This window comes from Dufourea novaeangliae, unplaced genomic scaffold (assembly GCF_001272555.1).
Source record: "Dufourea novaeangliae isolate 0120121106 unplaced genomic scaffold, ASM127255v1 scaffold118, whole genome shotgun sequence".
NCBI classification, from domain to species: domain Eukaryota; kingdom Metazoa; phylum Arthropoda; class Insecta; order Hymenoptera; family Halictidae; genus Dufourea; species Dufourea novaeangliae.
In genome coordinates, this window is record NW_015374006.1 from 2,966,645 (window position 1) to 2,988,469 (window position 21,825).

General features: G+C 43.7%; 1 protein-coding gene across 1 annotated transcript in view; it reads left to right on the forward strand.

Annotated features, from left to right (window-relative positions):
* The window catches only part of LOC107188303 (protein groucho-like), a 105,838-nt gene that overhangs the window by 34,708 nt on the left and 49,305 nt on the right, over window positions 1-21,825 (forward strand). The window contains exons 4-5 of the mRNA XM_015576577.1: window positions 187-250; window positions 12,852-12,896. Of these exons, the coding sequence (XP_015432063.1) occupies window positions 187-250; window positions 12,852-12,896 (109 nt within the window). The remainder of the gene's footprint in view (window positions 1-186; window positions 251-12,851; window positions 12,897-21,825) is intronic.

Genomic DNA, 21,825 nt, shown 5'->3' on the forward strand with positions numbered 1-21,825 from the left:
GGTAACTGTTACGTGGAACACCCTGTATGGTGGACCCTGTTCGTTTTCAGGTAAATGTCGAAAGAATCGTGGATATTCTAACAATGAACAACCCTGTACAGAGGAAACCTACGCGACACACGCGCGAGCACCATTTCCGCTTTAACGCACGTCCGACTCGTCCTGAATCGCTTTTCACTTTTGCAGACTGAAGATCGAATGCGAGAAGCTGGCCAGCGAGAAGACCGAGATACAGAGGCATTACTTCATGGTAAGGCATTTTCTAACATCGTCGTTCCTTGCGTCTTTTCATCTTGCCTCTCGGAACGTGCCCTCCCCCGCGTCGCCGGTCGAGGAAGATCGAGGGAATCGCAAACAGTCGAGGGGACGGAACTCGATTGGCTCGAATAGAAGCACTCCATTATCCGGGTGTACACTTGACAACCCATAAATTCGCGGTCGTGTCTAGTTTCTACGCTACTGAATTTTAGTCTTCGAATCGTGGTCGTGATTTTTCAAAATCCCTTCCGTTTTGACTTGGACATTTTTTTTTTGTTACGATTTTTTGTTTAAACTCTCCTGGTCGGGAGTGTTTCTCTGAATATTCCTCGAACGTGTTTCTTTTCTTGGCGCTCTGACAGGATGAAAAGACTGTAGTTGGTAGTAGAAACTTTTTGATTCGTGATATGAGATTGGTGGGAAATAAATAGTCGTCATATGTGGCTGTAGGCCCTAATTATATTTGTTTCGTTCGTTGTTTTACGATAAAGTTCAGTTTTTATTTAAAGATTGTGTCACGTGTATGTGGGTGACGTGACAGTCAAGGTGTTAATCGTTATCACCAAAGAAATTCTACATAGTTCGCAGCTATAACACAGACACTGGTTATTTATTTTTCACCAACCTAATAGAAATTGTCGATAAATGAAATAGTGTAAAATTAAACAATTTCACGTGATATCTCCCTCGAAACGAGGTTCAGCATACAGTAAGTTTTCGAAACTAGTGATTCTACATGGAAGAATAACTCGAAAATTTAGAATAACACATTTTTATGTCTCATTCAACATGTTTAAGAAATTAATAAGTAATAACGTTACTGTACTAACATTGCTACTGAACAACCAGAACGGAACAGTATAAATACAAGAACAGTAAATACAGCGAAAATAAGAACAAAGTAAGAATTTGAAAAATAAGAAGTTCTTATCTCTAGTAGATCAGTGTTAATCCATAAACATTGGAAACGTTGTTCACCATGCGTGCGTCTGTCGTGAATTCTTCGATGAACCTGCAATCATAAATATGCCGGTGATTATAAAAGTGGCCGAAGTCAATGAAATATTCTGCAAAAATGCTATCATAATATTGTAACATAAATCGACGTAATACCAAACAACTGATACCTACTTTCAATTTTTGTAGATTTTTTACTTAAACCACTTTCGTAATTACCGACGCATATCCGAGGTGTCAGGATTTCCAAGCAATCGGGGGTTATGGGGTCCCATTATTGAATTCGGTAATCTTTATCACGGCCCCCTCCGCCGTGGAATAGAGAGAAAAACGATCGATATTGTTCTCCCCGTTTCATATTGCCGGCTCGTCGATTCACTTCCCATCAGCGCGGAGGCAATTAGCTCGACCAACCGTACTAATCGTATCGTCATCCGTAAGGAGCTTAACTTGGACTTACCTATATTAAAGTGCGGCATTAACCGTGGACCCCGAAGCATTCGCCGGGGTCGAGATCGTTTTATTTCCCCGGCTGGTTTATTAAATATTTATCCAACAACCGGGCCAGCAGTCCGACCGCCCGTCTCGCGGAAACTCCTCGCGAGACGAACTTCCGGGAACACGCTTTAAAAATCTCTACCGCGCGTCCGTGCCACGGTCTCGCGGTTTAATTTGAATCTCTGGTCCGAGGAGCAACCGTCCGTGCAAACAGATCTGTATTTTTCTTTCTATCGTTCGCTGTCGTGACCAGTGGTCCCGTCTCTCGCGCTTCCGGTTCAGTCGAACAACCTTCGCAAAAAAGGTCGTTCGTCGTCGAGGAATCATCTTTTACGAAGACCTTTTACTGACTTCAAGACTTTCGCTGAATTCTAGATTTTTATTGAATGTTAGAGTTTCGCTGAACTCCAGATTTTGAATTTAATTACTCCAGATTTTGATCAAGTTGAATTCTAGATTTAACATGGAATTCTTGATTTTCACGGAATTTTAGATTTTCCACGGTATTCTGGATTTTTGCGGAATTTTAGATTTTCCACGGAATTCTAGAGTTTCACGGAATTTTACATTTTCCGTGGAATTCTAGAGTTTTACGGAATTCTATACTTTGATTGAATTCCAGCTTTTTACCACGGAATTCTTGACATTCCACGGTACTCTGTACTTTCACGGAATGCTAGATTTTCCACGGAATTCGAGACTACGTCGTGTGAAGCATAAACTAGCTTCCGAAAACGGAGAACTTGAATAGCTGAAGCGAAATTGAAAATTTGGGAAGTGGTGAGACCGTTTAGTCGTTATACCTTAAAGTAACTTTAAGGTTTTTTTTTTCGTATACTTTAATTGAATAATATCTATATCTTTGCCATTTACAAAGCGTATAATAAGTATTTACGATCGCTGCAGTCGTAAAATTGGACACGAATATATTGTAGATCACTGAAATATGAAGTGATTGCAATAAAATTGAATCCACATCGCCCGTTGGATCGCAAGTGCTTAATAAGGCTTCTGAGAACGAACGAATGATAGACAGGAATCCGCTAATAAATTTTACGATCGCGATAGCAAATTACTTCTCCCGATACATTCGTGTGTCTGTGCGTAGAATTCATGATTCTTTCATTTGGGGAAAATTTGATGTAGGACCTCGCTTTCATCACGAAATACATACCGGCAGGGCTGCTGGTAAAAAGAGAACCGCGTCGACGCGGTTTGCTGTGGAATTCGTCGATACAGCACGTCCCTTTGAGATATTGGCGTGTATCGATGCTATATTCGAAAGCTCCATGCATCTTCGTGGTTTTTCTCTCGGAAGACAATTCGTCTTCCTTGTCGCGTATACGTCTTGGGATCGATGCGCCTGCGAACCGCGAACGAACACAATCGCAGTTTCTACGAGGGGTGTTTCCATAGTTCTAGGAATTTTGTTATAAATGGTTTATTTTATTAAATTTTCGTCCTTATTACATTGTAAGTTTTCAGTATAATTTCCGTTTAACTGATAGATACTTTTAGGTCGACTAAGAAAACATTTCGGCAGTCCTTGTAGAGGTTTTTTTTAATTTTGAAAAATACATTGTCACAAAAAAAAATAGAGCGGAATTCAATCGAAAAATTTCGTGAATTTCGAGATATACAGACCACAATTTACAATTTCTCACAAAATTATACACGCTCGATATGTATAACATGTTTTACATATTTAACCAATACTGCCCTCCTTGCTTAAAATATCCAACCTAACAAAATATCGTTTTCCAAGATTTTTCGAAATATTTAGAGCTCTATACAGTTTTCAGTTTTTATTTAAAGCTAGAATACCCTTCGTTCTTTTTAGGGTTCCAGAAACAGTCGAATTTATTTGTCCTACCTGGTTTTCAAACAATTCCACTAGATTATATTCTATGTAACATCTACTAACTTAGATAGTCCTGAGTTATAACTTACGTTTATGCCTCAATTATTTATGTTAGAGATACGTGTAAAAAAATAAATATGATTTAAACCGTATCCTACATTAAAATGGCCCACGATGAAAAACAAGGACGACGCAAAGGAAATTATAAAACTTTATTTTTCTCGGGTTTCTGAGTATGTCAGGAATTAGCACAATATTGCAATTTACAAGCATGCAGTGGGCGGACACTCGTGCGAGTCCCCTTTAATCGACTAACACGGTGTCAGTGTGATAATAAGCATTAGTGTCTTTCAGAATTACCATCGATTCGATCTGATTCCACGTGTACTAACACAAGTGACTTCCAAACGCATCGTTCACTCCCCATACGTTCAGCACGCGAAGAAAAAGGAATCAGGTCGTTCGTTCGACTCGCCCGTATAAATTCCCCGAGATATTTGAGAACGTGTTCTTACGGCGGCCGTTATGCAATTCTGTAAACTGGCCCGGACGGTACACGAAAAACGTGCATCCTCGCGCCATAAGGGTCAACAACCCTGCCCCGGGTTCTCCGCCTTGTCTGTACACGGATCCGTGAAACGAAGAATCCCTCGGCCTCAACAGTCTTCTTTCTCGTTACACCAAAGGTGTGTGGCAATCTTTCGTGTCACGTGATCGTCCATAAACTCACCTGTTCTCTAATTATACAGGGTAAATGTTCCAATTACTGCCACTCTCCCTATGGTTAAATTATAATAAGGGACGAGAAGATCCTATAGAGTTTTACAGAATTATAGATTTATGTAATCTAAGACTTTTATTAAATAGCAAATTTGTAATAGCAACCATACATTTCCGAATTGATATTTCAAACTTCTGCTTACTATATTTCATCAAAAGTACACGGTATTTAGTCTCTGCCACCTCCTACTTAATAGTAATTAGTGTACGTATATATATTTATCAATAAAATTTATATAATTACAATCATTGTTTCACCGGCACATGGGCATTAGTTTATGAAATATTTAATGTCCAGTGCTGCGAAGCCTTCGAGCACTCATCGAGGATTTACTGTATTAGTAAGAACTGAACTGCAGCTATGACCCACTCCGAATTTTCCATTGCGCAGTACTAAAGATACTCGAGTGTCTTCAAATTACAGTTTCGTCTTCCGAAACGGGGGTACCTTTACAACTTAATGGTTTTACGAGGACCCACTATCGTGCCCGTCAGCATTATCTATAAGGAACCAACAAATTCGAGAAAGAAGAAAAAGCAAAGAAGATGATATACAATCGCGATCATCGATCCGAAAGGTCGGAACAGTTGCACGCGATACGGCTTCCATCGCAATCCCGTCATCCCCACCCATCCCTTGTTCCTTCTCCCTCCACTCCTGTTCCCCAACCTCGCGAGATCCTGCGCCGATGTTAACTGTACGTTTGATCGTAATTGTCGCGAACTGTACCATCTCTGTAAACTGCTACACCGATGTGACACCGTGCAAGCAACCAAGCAGCAAGCTGGGGGCCGAGTGGTTGGGGCTTTGGTGGGTGCCAGTGGGAGTGGTTAAGAGGGGGGAGGTGACGGAGGGGTTGGGGAGGGGTGGTGGAGGAGGAGTTGAGCCGGTAATCGATATCTCCAAAGTAAACGAAGAGAGAGAGAGAGAGAGGTAGCGAACGACTGTGGGACAGGGATACCAGAGAACGACGCGAGAAGGACAGAGGGGGGTGGAATGGGGGTGGGGCAGAGAAGGGGGGGAATTAGAGACAGAGAGAGAAATTGATGTCGAGGGTTTGTCAACTACCGACAAGTATTATATACGTGCAGCCTGACGGGGAAGCGAGTGTTGGTGTAACGTATGTATATAGACTACGAACGTGTCTCTGATATTCTAATTCCACCCTTGTGTATTTCAACCAACCCCCCACCCGCCCCCATCCCTCTTACAATTCATCCTCCGCGATTTTCATTAGGGTAACGTGCCGCGTAAATCCGTGCGCCGCTTCGATATTTTTTCCTTGGTGCACAAACACCCCCCACCCTTAGTCGACCCTTCCACCCCCACCCCCAGCCTGTATCATCGTCGTGCTCTGTTCTTTTGTGAAGTTCGTCGCGCACGGATCATCACCTCGCGACACATTCTTGCACGGAACACAACACCCCCTTTCGAACCACGTCGATTCGTTACACTTTCGAGGATCTTTCGACGACACGTTCGGTGGTGTCGAGGCTTCGATCTCTGTTGGGAAAGCGTTAGGAATGCGGGGATTTGCAGTGTAATTGATGATAACAAAATGTTTTCGAGAAAATGTGGACCGATTTCGAAATGCACTGGAATATAGTTAATAATTTCTATTCGCATTATTCATGCAGAAATGCAACAACGGTTAAGGAAACTTAGTTTTTATTACTAAATGGCATGTTAAGTATGTTGCAACCTTTTCGGAACCGACGCAATATTAAAAGTTTTCTTCCCTTAGAACGTCCATAATTACGTTTATGTGGACCTATGTAATCCTATGACAATAATACAACCATATTTATAATTTTGCACCACCTTTGAAACGATTGCAATATTTTTAATATGCTATTTAGTCAGAAAAAAAAGACTTGTTAACTGTTGCTGCATTTCTGCATGAATTAGTCTCAAGGAAATTGGTCTTTGAAATGGACTCACTGATCTAGTACATTAATGATTTTATCTATGTTTATACATCTGTCGGGTTTTTGTTAGCATTTAGTGTTGTTTCGTAAGTATTGTCAGTTGGTGTAGATGTCAATATAATTTTAACAGCTTTAAATTGTACTAGGTGCTAGTGTGTTTGTTGTATTTATGAGTATGTATTAAAAATAAGTGAAATCGTGGGATTTTTTGAAACATTTATGTACAGGCTAATGATACTTGCGAACTGTTCTAAAGAGGAAACTTCTTTTCCAGAGGAATGAGAATGAGGTACTTAAGCGATGCAACAGGCGTGAACAGGAATGTTTGGCCACTCTATTCACGGGGTTAAATTAGGATAATTAAACACTCCAAAATAAAAAAAAGGATCAAGATACGCATCTCTATAAATCTTATAAAATTTTTGATATCCCATTGAATTATTTCGGGATCAATCGCAGTAGTATAAAATTACAAAAAATTATAATCGGTACTCTTTTCAGTTTACCAAAAAACGCAAATCTTTTGACTTCGTCATCAGTCACGATCACATCACATCACGTCATTTTTTATCGCGAAACGATGAGATCTCCGGTGAAATTAATTCCCTCGAAAATTATGCTGCAACGGTGTGGTCGTGCCAACCGATTTCGATCCGGTTCACTTGTTTTTATTCGATACTCGGCGAATGGGAGAGACCGAGAGAGAAGAAGAGAAGAGGTCGTTAAGTCGATAAGAAATTGATTCGATTTCCATTATGAAAACGGAACTCGATTCGTATCCGATGAAACATCGAGGCCGGAAAGACGGTGAAAAATATTCTACGTGGGAAAGCGGTCTCGTTGGCGGGCGGCACGTTTTTCACCCCTTTGAAAACGCAGACTTCGCGATTACCCCTCTGACATTTCTCTCTCTCTCTCTCTCTCTCTCTCTCTCTCTCTCTCTCTCTCTCTAACCCCTCGTTATCTCTGTTTCGTTTCTCCGCGGCGTAACAAATTAAACATAACCCACATCCTCCGGGTACGTTTCTTGATTACTTCTTGTTTTTCCCAGTTGCGTTCTCCCCCGACCGCTTCTTTTTACAGATTTTATTTCCACCTTTGAAGTTTTCCACCGAGCAATTTAGTGTTCTCTCGTTCCCTCTTCTTTTTCTCCGCCCATTTCCTTCGTCCACAACTAACCACCTCTGTGTGGGTGCCATCCTCTCTCTCTCTCTCTCTCTCTCTCTCTCTCTCTCTCTCTCTCTTCCTCTCTCTTTTCGTCGACGTTTACGAAGTTTTATAACGGCACGGCCAGCGTCCGCGTCCAGGGTTAACTGTTTTTCACGAATTTAACATTTTCCCTCTTTCGTCCGTGCGCGCGACGACACATAAGTCGTTCTCGCCGTCCACACACCAACCCCTTCACGCAACCGCTTCCCCATTTCCGGCCCCTTCGGGACTGCCCCGCGTGTCTTTTACCATTCAATTTTCTTAACGCTTCCAGCGTCGCGGCCCGTAAACGTTCCGACGTCGCCTTTCGTGACTTCTGGCTGTTACGTAACCTATCGATTTCGGTTTACGTACCCGATAGAAGTACATGTACTTAGAGAGACTTGCGGGACCGATGGATCTTTGAGTTTGTTCTTCGTGAGCGATTTCGAGGGCTGAAAATGGTATATACCGTCGAGTTTGTAATCGCTGATCATTCTTAGCCTGCGGATAATAGCGAATTGGTCGATTCAGAAGCTTGCTTTTGAAGGAAATATCGTACGACGAGAGGGCTACAACTTTGGATCGCTGAAATGTAGAATTTAAACAACCTAGAAATTTAGAACTTTAGAATTAAAAAAATTGAGGTTTTAGAATTTTTGAATTTTTCAGAAATAAGATTAGAATTTTTTAAATTTAGAATTGTAGAAATTTGGAATTTTAGAAGATAGCTTATTTAGAATTTTTTAAATTTAGAATATTAGAATATTAGAAGTTTAGAATTTTCGAAACTAGGTTTGTATAGTAAATCCCACGAAAAACATCGAAAGCAAATAACTAAAAAACTACCTATCTACCTTTAGATGGGGTTAACTAACTTTAACAGTTAACCGTGCCAAACGTCTCACAGAACTCGATATCATTATACGATTCTTCCTTTTACTCTTTGTTCGTCCTCCCAGCAAAGACAACACCTCGCTTCCCCACCTATCCGATGATCCACCCCCTCTCGGTGTTCGCGGCGATCGACCCCGGCTGATTAATTATCCGTTAATTGCACTCGCGGGGGCTTCCACCGGTGGAGGTGCGAGAGAGCCCTCTCGTGAAAACATCCGAAAGGAATGGGAAACGGGACAAAGGAAAATGGGAGGCGAGCGACAAGCCGGAACAAAGTGCGGAGCAATGAGTCAGGAAAAGGGATACGGAATATAGGGTCGAGAAACATGGGGAAGATAAAGGGAGGAGTGGATAGACGGCGAAACTGGGAAAACGAGAAAGAAGGGGAGAGAGAGAGAGAGAGAGAGAGAGTGGGCGGCTCGATCGCCCCAGCAAAGGCCCGCTACTAAAAGATCCATATCGAATAACCGGAGGGGGCGAAATTATCGGTACAACCCCTATTATTGGGTTCCGAACCACGTGAAAATAGAAAAGGAAAGGTTGTCAGATGAGGATCGATACGACCCCTCTGCTGCCTAGAGCGAGAGAGCAAGTGATTGAGGGAGAGATAGGGAGGTTTCTCTTCATCCGATTATCGACTTGGCCCGACGAACTCTTTTCTTCTTGTTTCGGCGACTTTCCAGCTAGAACCCAATATACGATCCGCGATGCGGCCGAGAAGCATTTTATTACGTCCGTGCATCAAATTAACTTCCCTACTGGGGGTGGATATCGATGACGCGCAATTTAAGGCTGACGTTACTCGATAGTTCGATTGTAATACGACTCCGTTCCCATTTCTTTTTTCTTTTTTTTTCTCTCTCTGTGTAAGTCGACTCGAACAGGGAGATGTGATTCTACTTGAAGGATGTGGTACAACGGGTGGATGATCGGTTTCGGTTTCTTTAAAGAGGACCGTTCGGTGACTTTTTCAGAGTTCGATGCGAATGTACAGGAATGCTTCTGTAGTTGTCGCTCGGCCAACCATTCCGTTTCTTCGAACTACTGGTACGATTGTTTGCTGTTTGATCTTATTTTACTTGGTTCTTGTCCTTGTTTCGTGACCGAGAAGAGAGATAGTAGTGAAAGAGAAGCATGATGAAATAATTAAAGTACGGAAGTTTATGCAGATTAGGGATTTTTTAGATAGTAGTTGTAGAAAAATGAAAATTGAACAGACTTTTATTAGACTTATTACTTTCATCAAATCTTTGTAGAATAATATTTTTCTTTATCTTTACTTATCGGACCTGGTCCCACACTTTCAGCCGGTAGTGTACATAAATGGTGTCCCAAAACAGGTGTAAGTCCTTGAAAGGCGGGATTCCTGGGGTGATTTGAAACAACTTTCTTCCTTAGCAAAAAAAGTTGTTTCCAATCACCCCAAAAATCACCCCTTTCAAGGATTTACAACTATTTCAGGACACCTTGTAGAATCAAGGTTTACCTATGTCCAAGTTAACCCATTCACCCCTACAAAATTATAAATTTCCCAAGACACAGGATCGTGACAATAATCGAGTTACATATGTACATTCTGTCGTCAAATTAGTCGCAGGATTCAACGCCCGCGATAAGTCAAAAGTGGTAATCCGTGAGATAGACGAGAAGAGGGAACACAGGTAAGCCGAGCGTGGTGCATGGGTGGCGAGGGGTGGGGTGAGATGAAAGAGGAGAAGGAGCCACGTCCAATCCCGAACGGTTGTTCGATCCGGCCTGGTGTGTTCCGGTAAAGTGCACCGGGATCATACGATTCCGTGAGCCGCGCGCCTGCGCGATCGTAAATCGGTTAGTGGCTGTCGCTTAGCACTGCGTGTCCGCCTTTAGCCGCTCGTTCCGGGACGAATGGCTTTCGGGGGGAGGGTGGGTTGGCTTCTCTCCTCGTCCAAAGGGTAGAAGAGAGGGAGAGGCTAAAGCACACACGTCGGCCAGACACTACGGAGATCGATAGCCATCGGCCACGGAAATATACCGAGTTAATAATGCACTCGATAATCACGATGAGACCACGATGACAACGAGACGCAAAGGGTGGATAGAGGGTGGGAATGGACTCGGGCGTTCAGACCGTTGGAAACGCCAACACGCTTCGCGTTTTCCTGTCCTCGAAACCTCTTAACGTAATGGCAATTCGGTCGTGCTGCAAACCGAACGCGCGCCGCTCCGTCTTCCCCGGTCGTCCATTACCTGAGTAGATCGACAATACGTGAAATGGTCCGGATTATTGCCCGACGATAGTTAAGTGGAACGCGATAAGAGACGCGTCGAAGCGTGTATTTTGTCGTACCGTTGGATTCCTAGAGAGAAACTTGTCTTATCTTTCTCTGTTGATGAGAGTGATATTTCTTTATTGTGAAGCACAATTTTACATTAGCGGTTCCGCCAGTGTTCGAACGTTTGGGGGGTTTATAAATGGTCGGTGAAGTGTGCTCATTAGGGAGCTAGAACAATGGTTGCTTTTTATGGAATAAGTAGATCCGGTTTGGATCAGATTGACATTATGGTGTCAGTCCACGTGAAATCGAACAGTTATTAGAGTAACATTTCGGATTTTTTTGACACTTGTATATTATTACCGTCTTCAGTGATAATATACAGGGTGTCCCAAAGTAGCTTCGACTCCCGGAAATGAGGGGTTCCTGGGATGATTTGAAACAACTTTTTTCCTAGCAAAAATCTTATCCGAGGCTTTGTTCGCTAGATATTAACGCAAAACTCCGACCAATCAGAGCGTGAGTCTGTCGTTTAATGAACTTCAAGGTGACCTTGGGTTTTTATTAAAAGAAAAAATGCATTGACCTCGAAATAACACAAGATCACCTTGATATCTCGAAACAAAAATAAGATATAAAAACATCCAATTGTATTCATGCAATGCATCCCTTAAAATGCTATATAACTCATTGAAACGTTTTTTTATACAACCAACAGGTAACGAGTTATGTTAGATAGTACTTCTTGTTGACTCAGCCTGTATATATCATACATTTATCACGGCGATTCGAACACAGAAAGACAGAAATGCAAATAGAGCACGGTCGGCTACGCAAACGATCGAACGGGACTAACCCTTTAACTGCACGACGAACGCAGACACGCGATCTATCTTTGCTTCAGCCAGGCTCGCGTCTCTGTCCCCACGTTTTCTTTCCGCCTTTCCCTCGGAACATATTTTTACGAGCACGCCTATAATGCTTCCCCCGGAATCATCGTATCCGTGGGTAATGGGTCCCAGAATAGGGGTTGGCGGTTGGTGTATATGTACACCCGAGAGCAGTTTCGGCTGCTAACCGATTTACGATCGGCTGGCTGTGCCCACGAATTGTATGTAGTTAACCCAATTGGAAGCGTTCCGGGTCGAGGAGACTCTGCCATGGAACTGGTTCGGTTCCTAGAGCAAATCGTCTTCTCTCACTTGCTTCCTCCTCTCCTAATACTTTAAAATTAAACGTTTCGATTAACATTCATCGATAGCAGGCGAGAATTTCGCTATCGACCAAAGAAAACCTGGGTTTTCTCATCGCGCGAATACCGACTGGTAGCTTTTCTCCTCGGACCGATCGCGTCGCGACAGAAAAATATACGGACATTTATTCCACAGGCTCGGATGATTGATTTTCACCTTCTCCGCTCGGGAGGGGGTGAGATGTACATACTTGTTAAGGGATAACGGCGGGAAACGAGGTCACGATGTCGATTGCGAAAAATCCTCTCGGAATGTTTCGTTCGATTGAATGTTTGATCGGTCTGAAGGTTTAATTTTCGACGAGGATTATCTTTGCAGGCTAGAGCCACGATTATTCGGGGGGGACGTGGTTGTAGTGATCCTTTTTTTTTCTATTGATTGCACGGGACACAGGGAATATAAGGGTGAAAGAAATAGGGTGGAACAGTGGTACCCAGAACTCCAAAATAATCCTAGAGACCTCAGGGACCTCAAAGACCACATTTATTTCGGAGACCCAAGAGACCCCAGAGGCCCCAGAGATTCCAAAGACCCCAAAAACCCTAGATACCTCAGAGACCTCAAAGACCCCAGGAATTCTCGAGACCATTAAAGCCCCTCAGACCTTTGAGGGTACGTAGAGTCCAATATGGCTCATATCGAGTTGTTTGAACGCAGTATGGCTTACATCAAGTCTGTTTCAAGTGTGTCGAGTTCACAATAATCTGTATCAGGTCTGTTCAGTCCAGTATAGCCTCTTCCGACTTTGTTGAGTTCGCTCTAGTTTGTCTGTTCAGTCATATCTACATGTAGAATCACTACTTCTTTTAATATACTTGTATATATACGAGATAAACAATAAACCTTGGAATACTTTGGAAATATTCTATTATAATAACCACTGATTAATATATTATTAATATTTCAGCAAAACACACATCCATTATTCGACATTTCATTGCTCGTTAAATCCCCCTGTACTCTTCTCTTTTGTTGCAGTACTACGAGATGTCCTACGGCATCACCGTGGAGATGCACAAGCAGGTAAGTCGATTCTCTTAAAACGATCTCGTTCCCCTCTTCTAACGGTCGTCCTCGCCCCCAATCGCGTGCGCATATCTATGGTCGTCAAGGGTCGCCGAAAATGTACGGCGGTCGCATCCCCTTTCAACTTAGTTTCATCGAGTAGCACCATTAAACGGGGTCGTTGCTTTAAGAATGCCGACCTGATTTCTATCTGTCCTCCGACCGAAACAACCGACGGCGGGGTGCAGTGTTTAAGGATCAAAAGATTCCTCGTTAATTAAGTTCAGGAATATGTCAGCCGATCCACGGTCGACCGTCGCAAAAACCAAAGACTGGGGTCGGTCGCTTCTGGAAATCGTGTAATTTTAGCTAATTAGGGGAAACACTGGGTCAATCCCCTCTGTCAGCAATTTTCTTAAAAGCGACCCACGAACCCTCTGTAACACGCGAACACCCCGACTTCCTCGAAAGTGCCACCGAAGGGCGAAGGGGGTTGGTTCGGAGTCCTAAACTCCAAACAACCCTCCCTTGACACGACGAGCTGATATTCATTAGCATTAGCGGCCGATCATTTCTCACCCTTGTACCCAGGGGTGTTGCTTAATGGGGTGCAAGCCTACGGGAACAGGAGGTAGGGACAGAACGTCGTCGAGTAGGCCCCGGTCCACCATTAAATCGCCGCGAAATTGCGTCCGGTGGCTCAAGTGGCAAACTAGTTAGCTTAGAATGCTTTATAGCGGCGTTGTTATTGCCGTGTACGATTTGCGCTTCGAATTGATACCGCCGGCCTTACGGCGTATGTACCGCTTAATTGACTCATTAGCTTTTCCCTCTCTCCCTCTCCCCACGCCTTTTCTCTCCAGGCCACCCCACCCCCTTGAAGCACTTTCGTTCACTGTTTGCACGGTATGATCATTACCCGTCGGCACACGGTTCTTACGAGGCTGTCGCGATGGTGGGTCTTGAACGCGACTTGTTTGAAACATTGATACCTTTGACATTTAACACTGGAACTACCAAGCAAGTCAAAATGACTTGTCAATACAATCTTACAACGAGAATACATTTTCTCAGATCTTTTGCACCTTTTATTACGATATGAAAATGAAGAAATTAGTCAATTTAGAAATTTCTAAATTTGCAAAAGTTTTTTATGTTTATCCACCGATGGAATTAAATATGCGATTATCGTCGGTAGTTCTAGTGTAAACATGTTGACTGCCACACGAGACTTACATGATGCTCTCAGACGGCCACAAGAGGATTTTCATTATTCTAAGCATATGACAAAATAATACGAAATATGGTTATATACGATCCATTCACTTATCTATAGTGTGTTTATTTTGTTGGTGATCACGTGGCCCCTTGGTGCACTCAGTTACTCTACATAACTGTTTTTGAATATTTTCTCACAGGTATTTCAAATTTTCGCCTGGGAAAGTATTTCGCAACAAAACCCCTAGAAATATAATGTTCTGGATGTGACGTATACGTCACATTGGGTGTTAATGGGTTAAATAATTATTTACGTATCAGCGAAACAATGTCCGACCTCGTTTCTTCTTCAGCCTATTCGAATATTCGACTCGCCAGTTCTCCAGAAACAGAGGGAGGAGGGGTTGGACTCGTTAAAAATTTCTGAGGCGCGATAAAAGTAGCGCGGTTTAAAGAGCTTTTTCGGAATCTCGTTCCGTTAACTTCCTTCAAACAGCTCGAAACGATATTCTCGTTCCGTGACGAGGGGAAATGAAAGTAAGCGGTTACCCGATACGCTCGTATAATTGCTAATGGACGCATAGGAGGGGCAATAAAAGTAAGAGTAGGGAAACGGAAAATCGCTGGTCGCCCGGAAATCAATCTCCTCTCCCCTCCCATCGGGACGTATACTTTCCACGACAAATTGTGCCGCGGCGGTGTAACGCGATTCGTCCGAGCCTCTAACGCTAATTAGAGGAGAAATGAAAAGTTATTGGCACTTCTGGTCGGGTAATTAATCGTAATACCGGTGTTTCTGCCGGATAATTTACCATTACACCGCCGCCGTATAATCACTTTTATCAATCGTGATATTTCAGATAAAATCGTTATAGAATTTATTCATCCTTGAAAATTGCCACTTCGTCGTAAGGGTTGATTTTTCCAACGAGAAATCTCGAAGATTTAATTAAAAGTCTCTTACGTTTCTTTTTTTAATTTAACCGCGGACAATTGTAATAACAATTACTGTAATTAATGATAATAAGGGACGATTTTTTGGCTCGGGGACTTTTTTTTCCATCATGGGAAAATTTATTAATCACCGATAGTCACCACTTTATATGGGGTTGATCTTCCAAACGAAGGGATTTGGGAGATTCAAAATTTCCCTTCGAAGTCCCCCAAGCATATTTCTCACTTTAACCGCAGTACTAGTGTGTCCATAGGTTCAGAGGTACAAGCCCACCTCGATATTCCATTATCAGTTTCCTTAATTTCTACACGAGCCACCATATTTACTACCACCTCGGCGAATTAGAACGCCTTGAACAAAAAGAAAAAAGCAAAAAGGGAATCGATCACGTTGCCACTTGTGCGAATCTCAAATTTTCCCCTGTTCTCCTATCTCACTATGAAAGGGACTACGAAGAGAGAGAGAGAGAGAGAGTGGAGCCCCGTGGCAAGGAGGGGGGCTCCGAAGAAAGAATAAATCACCCTCCGTTTGGTTGTCTCCGGCACTTAGCTGGCTTTCGAATCGCGGTCTTCGGTCCTCGCTCCTTTTCAATTTGAGCACCGAATGAAAACAATCTTCCCCTACGAGGTTAGACCTTACTCCGACTTTCTCCTCCCCTTGGCCTCCGTTGGCTTCAACCCGTCAACCACCCTCTCCCCTCTTCTGGTTCGTTTTTACCCTTTTTAGCCGTCACCGTTGGCATGTCTCTCTGATTTCGTCCCTCGCGTTCCTTCGTTCTCTCTCTTTCTTCTGCTTCTTCACCCTCTTCCGTGGCTCTCGGCTCCCTCTCGACCACCCACCCCTCGCACACACACACACACCCACCCCCATTCTCAGTCGAGTCGACATTTGCCTCCCACTCCACCGTTAAAGCCCGCAGCCACCACTTTACCACTCGCTACTCGACTAACTCGAATTTGTTGGCAATGTCCCAGTTCTTATGCCCACTCTCTTTTCTCTTCTTTCGCCATCCACCCCTCTACCCCTCTCCGTGCGAGCCCTTCCGCTCCTCGAATAATTGTACCACGCGGACTGAACACGCGACCGAACCACCCCAACCACCCCTCTGGTGCCGCCAAATGCGGTCACGTGTGTGCGGACACTTCGAGGGGAGGGAAACGATTCGACGTCGGCCACCGTTAGAATGGCTTTATGGAGACGTTCGGAGGAGATACCACCCTAGATTTCTGCCGGGACGACAACGTGTTAAGTCCGGGGAGAACTCGAGGAATCTTATTCGGTGCGGGCACGATTAGTACGGTGTAGGAAGTGGGGAAAGTGTTATTTGTAGAGAGCGAAAAATCATATTTCTCCTTGATACGATGTTTTTCTTTTTTTTTTTTTTTTTTTTTTTTTTTTTTTTTTTTTGGTTAGTTTTTTAGGAGCGGTATGTAAGTTCGGGGGTGTATTGGCCACGTGAAATGAATAAATGTGTGACAACGATCGGGCTGCGGATGTTTGTGGAAATATCAAATTTTATGGAGTAATTTTTCCGAAACTGGATACCAAGAATTTATTTACCCTGTCGAAGATCCTAGTACGGGTTCTAGAAAAAGAAGAGTTGACAAAAAATTTGCTATAATCACGTTAAAACTCTCTTGAAACCATAGTATACCTTATAAAAACAATTTCATCACGATTCGGGGTTCACCCGGCATAGAGTGTGACATGACTATACAAGAGTTAGAAAGAACAGTGAATATTATTTATAGCAGTAATTGCGTTTAAGTATAATATACTGCTATAACCACCGTAACAGCGGAATTTATGATGTTTCTTGAGTCAACCGTGAGTTACTGTCTTTAATTTAAAGGCAACATAGTACGCAGAAAAATGGCAACGACAGTAATCCGATGGGGGTGGAGAGGGTGGGGGCGGTTACTACTTCAGATTCCGGCGTGTCCGAACGATAAAAAGCGTCCCGATAAAAAATCCCTTACGCGTAACGCCGGGACGAGGCGGAACGAGTTTACGTTTGTCGGAAAGGTAAAAACTTTTATTACCATGACACGGGGCCGGGGAGGCAGGGGGCGGCGCGTTACCACCACTCGGCGCGTGCAGGTGGGGCTCGATAAAGTTAAAAGTTCTGCTTTTCCGGTGTGGTGTACGCGTCAGGTACGTTAGCCGCCGTATTAATCACGAAACGCGCATCCACAGTCGTTCACGGTTTCGTTTCAGAATTTTCGACTTTCTTATTTTCCGCGATAATTATAATTATACTACGAACAATTCCATTGTCGACGGGACGTGAAGTACAATATGGTATATTAACCAGCGACAGAATTTGACGCACTTTTAAAATGAGCGTTGGAACAAAGGACGCTCGAGGGTTAATTCGAGGGATACTGGCACTTAGTACACTTAGTTTTTTTTTCGCAATCATTCCGAGACTGTAATTAAATATTCACTAGGAAATTCCCGAACAAAAACGGATATTCAATCGATTGTCGTTAATATTTATAAATACAGTTTGATTAAATACACCCGAAGAATAAAGAAAATATCCTTCCAAGAAGAAACCCTGACAAGGTTAATTATCAGACCTGGTCCCATATTTGTGGCCGGTGGTGAATTTCCGATGAATCATCCGCGATGCAAGTCGAAAACTGTGACAGCGTAAATTCGCCGTAAGGAGACCCATCGATACAGAGGCGTTAGGCGACCACTCTAAATAGTCTCTCGTCGATCCACGATTTCCCCAGTGGAAACGAAAGACCAACCCTTTTGCAAGTGGGGTGGAGGAGGTGGTGGAAGAATATTCCTATCGCCGTCGGCGTTCGTCGATACAAGAGTAACTACCATTTCCCATCGCGGGCTGCGCGCCCGGCGCCCGATAAAAAATGTGCAGGCTGACCAATTGCATATAACTCACCCTGCCTTTCCAGTTCTTCCTGCCTCCCATATATGTATACATATACATATACATGTATATATGCGTCTATCTATCCGCGCGTGTTCTCCCTATTTCCCTTTCTCCTTCTTTCTCCGCGCTGTCTCTCCCTCTCCCCTTCTCCCTCACGCACACACATTCCCGTAACCATCCACGAATCCACCTCCCTCCTCTCGCCACCCCGTTCTCACGTTCCCTCTCCCTTTCGGTAGTCAGAGAACGTTGGTGGGTGGGGTTGGGGGGGTTGGAGAGGAGGAGGTCGCTTTTCCAGCACTCTACCCGTCCATATATACACATATTCTCTGATGCGCGCGCGTACACAAAGAGACATTCTGCTTGTGTGTGTGTGTGTACACGTACACACATACATACATACAAGGCATCCGTTGCGTGCTCGCACGTACGTTCGTACACAAGCGGCCGCGTACGCGTTCCAGGGGTCGTGTATTCGAGTTCTTTTATTTGGCCCTGCGGGGGTAGTAGAGGGTTGAGTTGAGCGAGCGAAACGAGGGTGCGGTGGGCTGGGGGCGATGACATCGATTTTTTACCCGTTGCTAATCTCAATGTTACCTCCTCCTACTATATATCTCTCTTACTCTATCTATCTGCTTCCTTTTTCCTCCTGCCGTTCGGGGGCCACCTCCATCTACCTCTTTTTTCACCGCCCCCTCTCACCCCTTCGTCACCCATCCTCCAGTCGACCCTCTTCGTTCCACTCACCCTCCCCCCCCCCCCCCCCGGCCGTTTTCTATCTCCGCCATCCCACCGGGGTTACGCCATCTCCTCCTCATCCTCCTACTCCTACTCTAACCACCCTCCTCCTAACCCCCCCTCCCTCTCGGACCATCCGTTCTGCGGGAAAATGTGCATGTGCATCGGGCACATTCGAGAAGGAATAACCATTTTTTTTTCCTCCGTAGCCGGACAACACTTGCGCCCGCGCGTCGCCTCGCCGCGCGCAAATTTTTCTCTCCTCTTCCACCCCCTACCTCCACCTCCTCTACCCAACCGTGTTCGTCTCCCTCTTTTCGTTCACCTTCTATTCTCCCTGTTTCGCGTTCATCCTAGGGCAGCCGCGGTTCTCCCGTTCCTCTGTTGCGTTCTCTTTGTCGCGGGTTGGTGGGGGTGGGTTTTTTTTGTCTCTCGTCGAAGCTTTTCTTTTTTCTTCCCCGTTTTTTTTTTTTTTTTTTTTTTACTCGCCCGGATTCTCTGTCTCTCGGACAGGGCGAAATCGAACTGACGTGGACGCGGCAGTTTTCCATCTTTCCGCTGCCGCCACCGTTCTCCCGTCCTCTTTCCCCCTTAACACTTCTCTCTAGCCCCGCGGGGAATAATGACATTTTTTTTTTGGTTTGAGGCCTCCGATGCACGCCCGGGCGACCAACGCCGCGTCTAGATGGGGGTGGAACACCGTCGACACCGCCGATTCTGAGACGCGTTTCGACGGAAATTGCGGGAATCGAGATGATCGCGTTATTCTTGGCGATCGTGTGATTCTTGGGAGGGTCTCGAGTGGAAGCAACGCTTGCTTACCTTTGTTACGGGTCGTATAAACCCTTTGCGATCCGTTTTTAGCGCCCGTAGTCTACTCCAGGGATTTTTCGGTGATTTTGCACGGATTGTGATTGGGGGAAATGTGAGACAGTAGAAAATTTAAATGAACATTAACCCACTCACTGCATTTTTTTGGTGCCTTGTATAAATAATCTTATTTTTATAAAATCAAGAATCAATTTAAGACTATTTAAGGGTTTTTTTAACCCTTTGGTGCTCAGTGCATTTTTGGCGCATTTAGGTAATCTACTCCAGGGATTTTTCGGTGAGTTGCACGGATTGTGATTGGGGGAAATATGAGACTATTTAGTTAAAACTCGTTCGTATCTATTCCCCCGTTTTTCTACAATTACAATCTAATAATTTAAATTTCGCACCCTATATTGATCACACCATAATTGCATCAATCGATTATAGATTACACAATCGTAGAAGAGCAAATGACGACTATATTGAAAATTACAGCCACTTGTATACATTCGATTAACACTAGAACTACCAAACCAGTCAAAATTTTCTCAGATCTTTTGCATCTTTTATTACGATACGAGAGTGAAGAAATTAGTCAATTTCTAAGTTTTCAAAAGTTGTTCACGTTTATCCAGCGATCGAAGCAAATATGCGTTTGTCGTCGGCAGTTGTAGTGTTAAATCGTAAATTTAATAGAACCTTTTTTTTACTAAATTTTCTCCAATTTATCAGTTCTTGTAAGAAGTTCATCCTTTTCACCAACACTTTGTCGTCGTGCGCACCTGCCCACGTGTAATTGGACACGTTTGGCGTTTGTGCTGAAAGCTTGATCGTCGCTTTCGACGCTCGAATAGCCTCGAATCGGCGCCGGGGCGCGCGTTAATCGGGCGAACGCACTATAAAAGACAGATAATGCATTGCGGATGAAGCGACGGCGTGCAAATAGAGTATTAATTTGCGCCGCGGATAACGTTGTTAGTAAGTGTCGATGCAATTAAGCCGTTGTATTAGCGCTTTGCGATGGATACTCCAATCGTTGGCCGATTCCCGTAATATTGATCATCGTACATGTTTGATCGTATTCGTTGCAGTTAATTATTCAAACTAATCTAACACAATCGGCTCGATAGCGGTGCCACCTATTATTTGTTAACCTGTGGTTTGGTGCGCGGATGTGTCGGGTGTTTGCGGTTCGATGGTGTTTTTAGTTTTCGAATTCGCTTCGTGTAAAAACACGATATCTTTCGAATGGTATCGTAGTTCCCTAATTAATCGTATTCTAAAATTATTCTGTTAACACTCCTCTGCGGTGTCAATTTCAATCCAATATGTTCATAACCCATTAACAAGTTTTTAACAAAAACTAAATTTTCATGTTAAATTATTCATTTCTCTATGTCCAATTTAGTTTTATTTTAATTTTTCAACTAACTCTGCTTTCAACAATTTTTCATTTTGAAAAATAAAATTAAGAAAATCTTATTCCTTCTTCGACTTACTTTTTGTTTTTTATAGATTCACCTTCTGTGTGGTCGTACCACCCGACCAGACACACCACATATACGTTCCTTAGTGCTTCGAAGGCTAAAAGTCGATTTCTAATCGTTAAACGATACCAAAGTACATGTATATAAGTACATATAGTCGGTAAAATGCTCAAATTCAGCGGTCTCCAACGACTGTATCCCACTCTGTATTGCATATACGGCACATTGAACTAATTTCTTTCTCTCGTGTGGCGATAACCACCGCCGCGAGGAAGTCACACGGCCGTGTAATCGGATCGATCGGCCCTCCCCCTCAGCATTAATGAATAAACGTTCTCCCGGCGAAGCATGAAGCTGCTCACGTGCCAGTTCGCCGGTCGGTCACGTGCGCGTCACAATCGTAGCACCGCAAAACGTAACCCCGAATTTCGTGACGTTTTTTGTATCTTTTTTGTGTACGTATGCGTGTGTCCCCGCGAATTGTCCGAGATCGGTTTACAATTGGAGGGGCCGACGGTTTTACGTTCGTTTTTTTTTTTATTGCAATAGATCCGCGAGCCGTGTTAACCGGTCACGCATTTAAGCACGATATCGAAACCTTTTTTTTTACGGGTCATTGAAACGGACACCCTCTGTGAACCCTGTGGACGCCACAATGGGCACCGCAACGAGTAAAATAACCATAGACTCGGATGACACACTGCGGATGGAAATGAATCGAACATGTGGAATTACAGTTTTCTTGTGTAATATCTGCGGTGTTTAGGTGTTCTTGCAGCATTTGCTGGAGTCTAGTGCACTATAGACGATCATAACTATTGTATTATGAAGTCT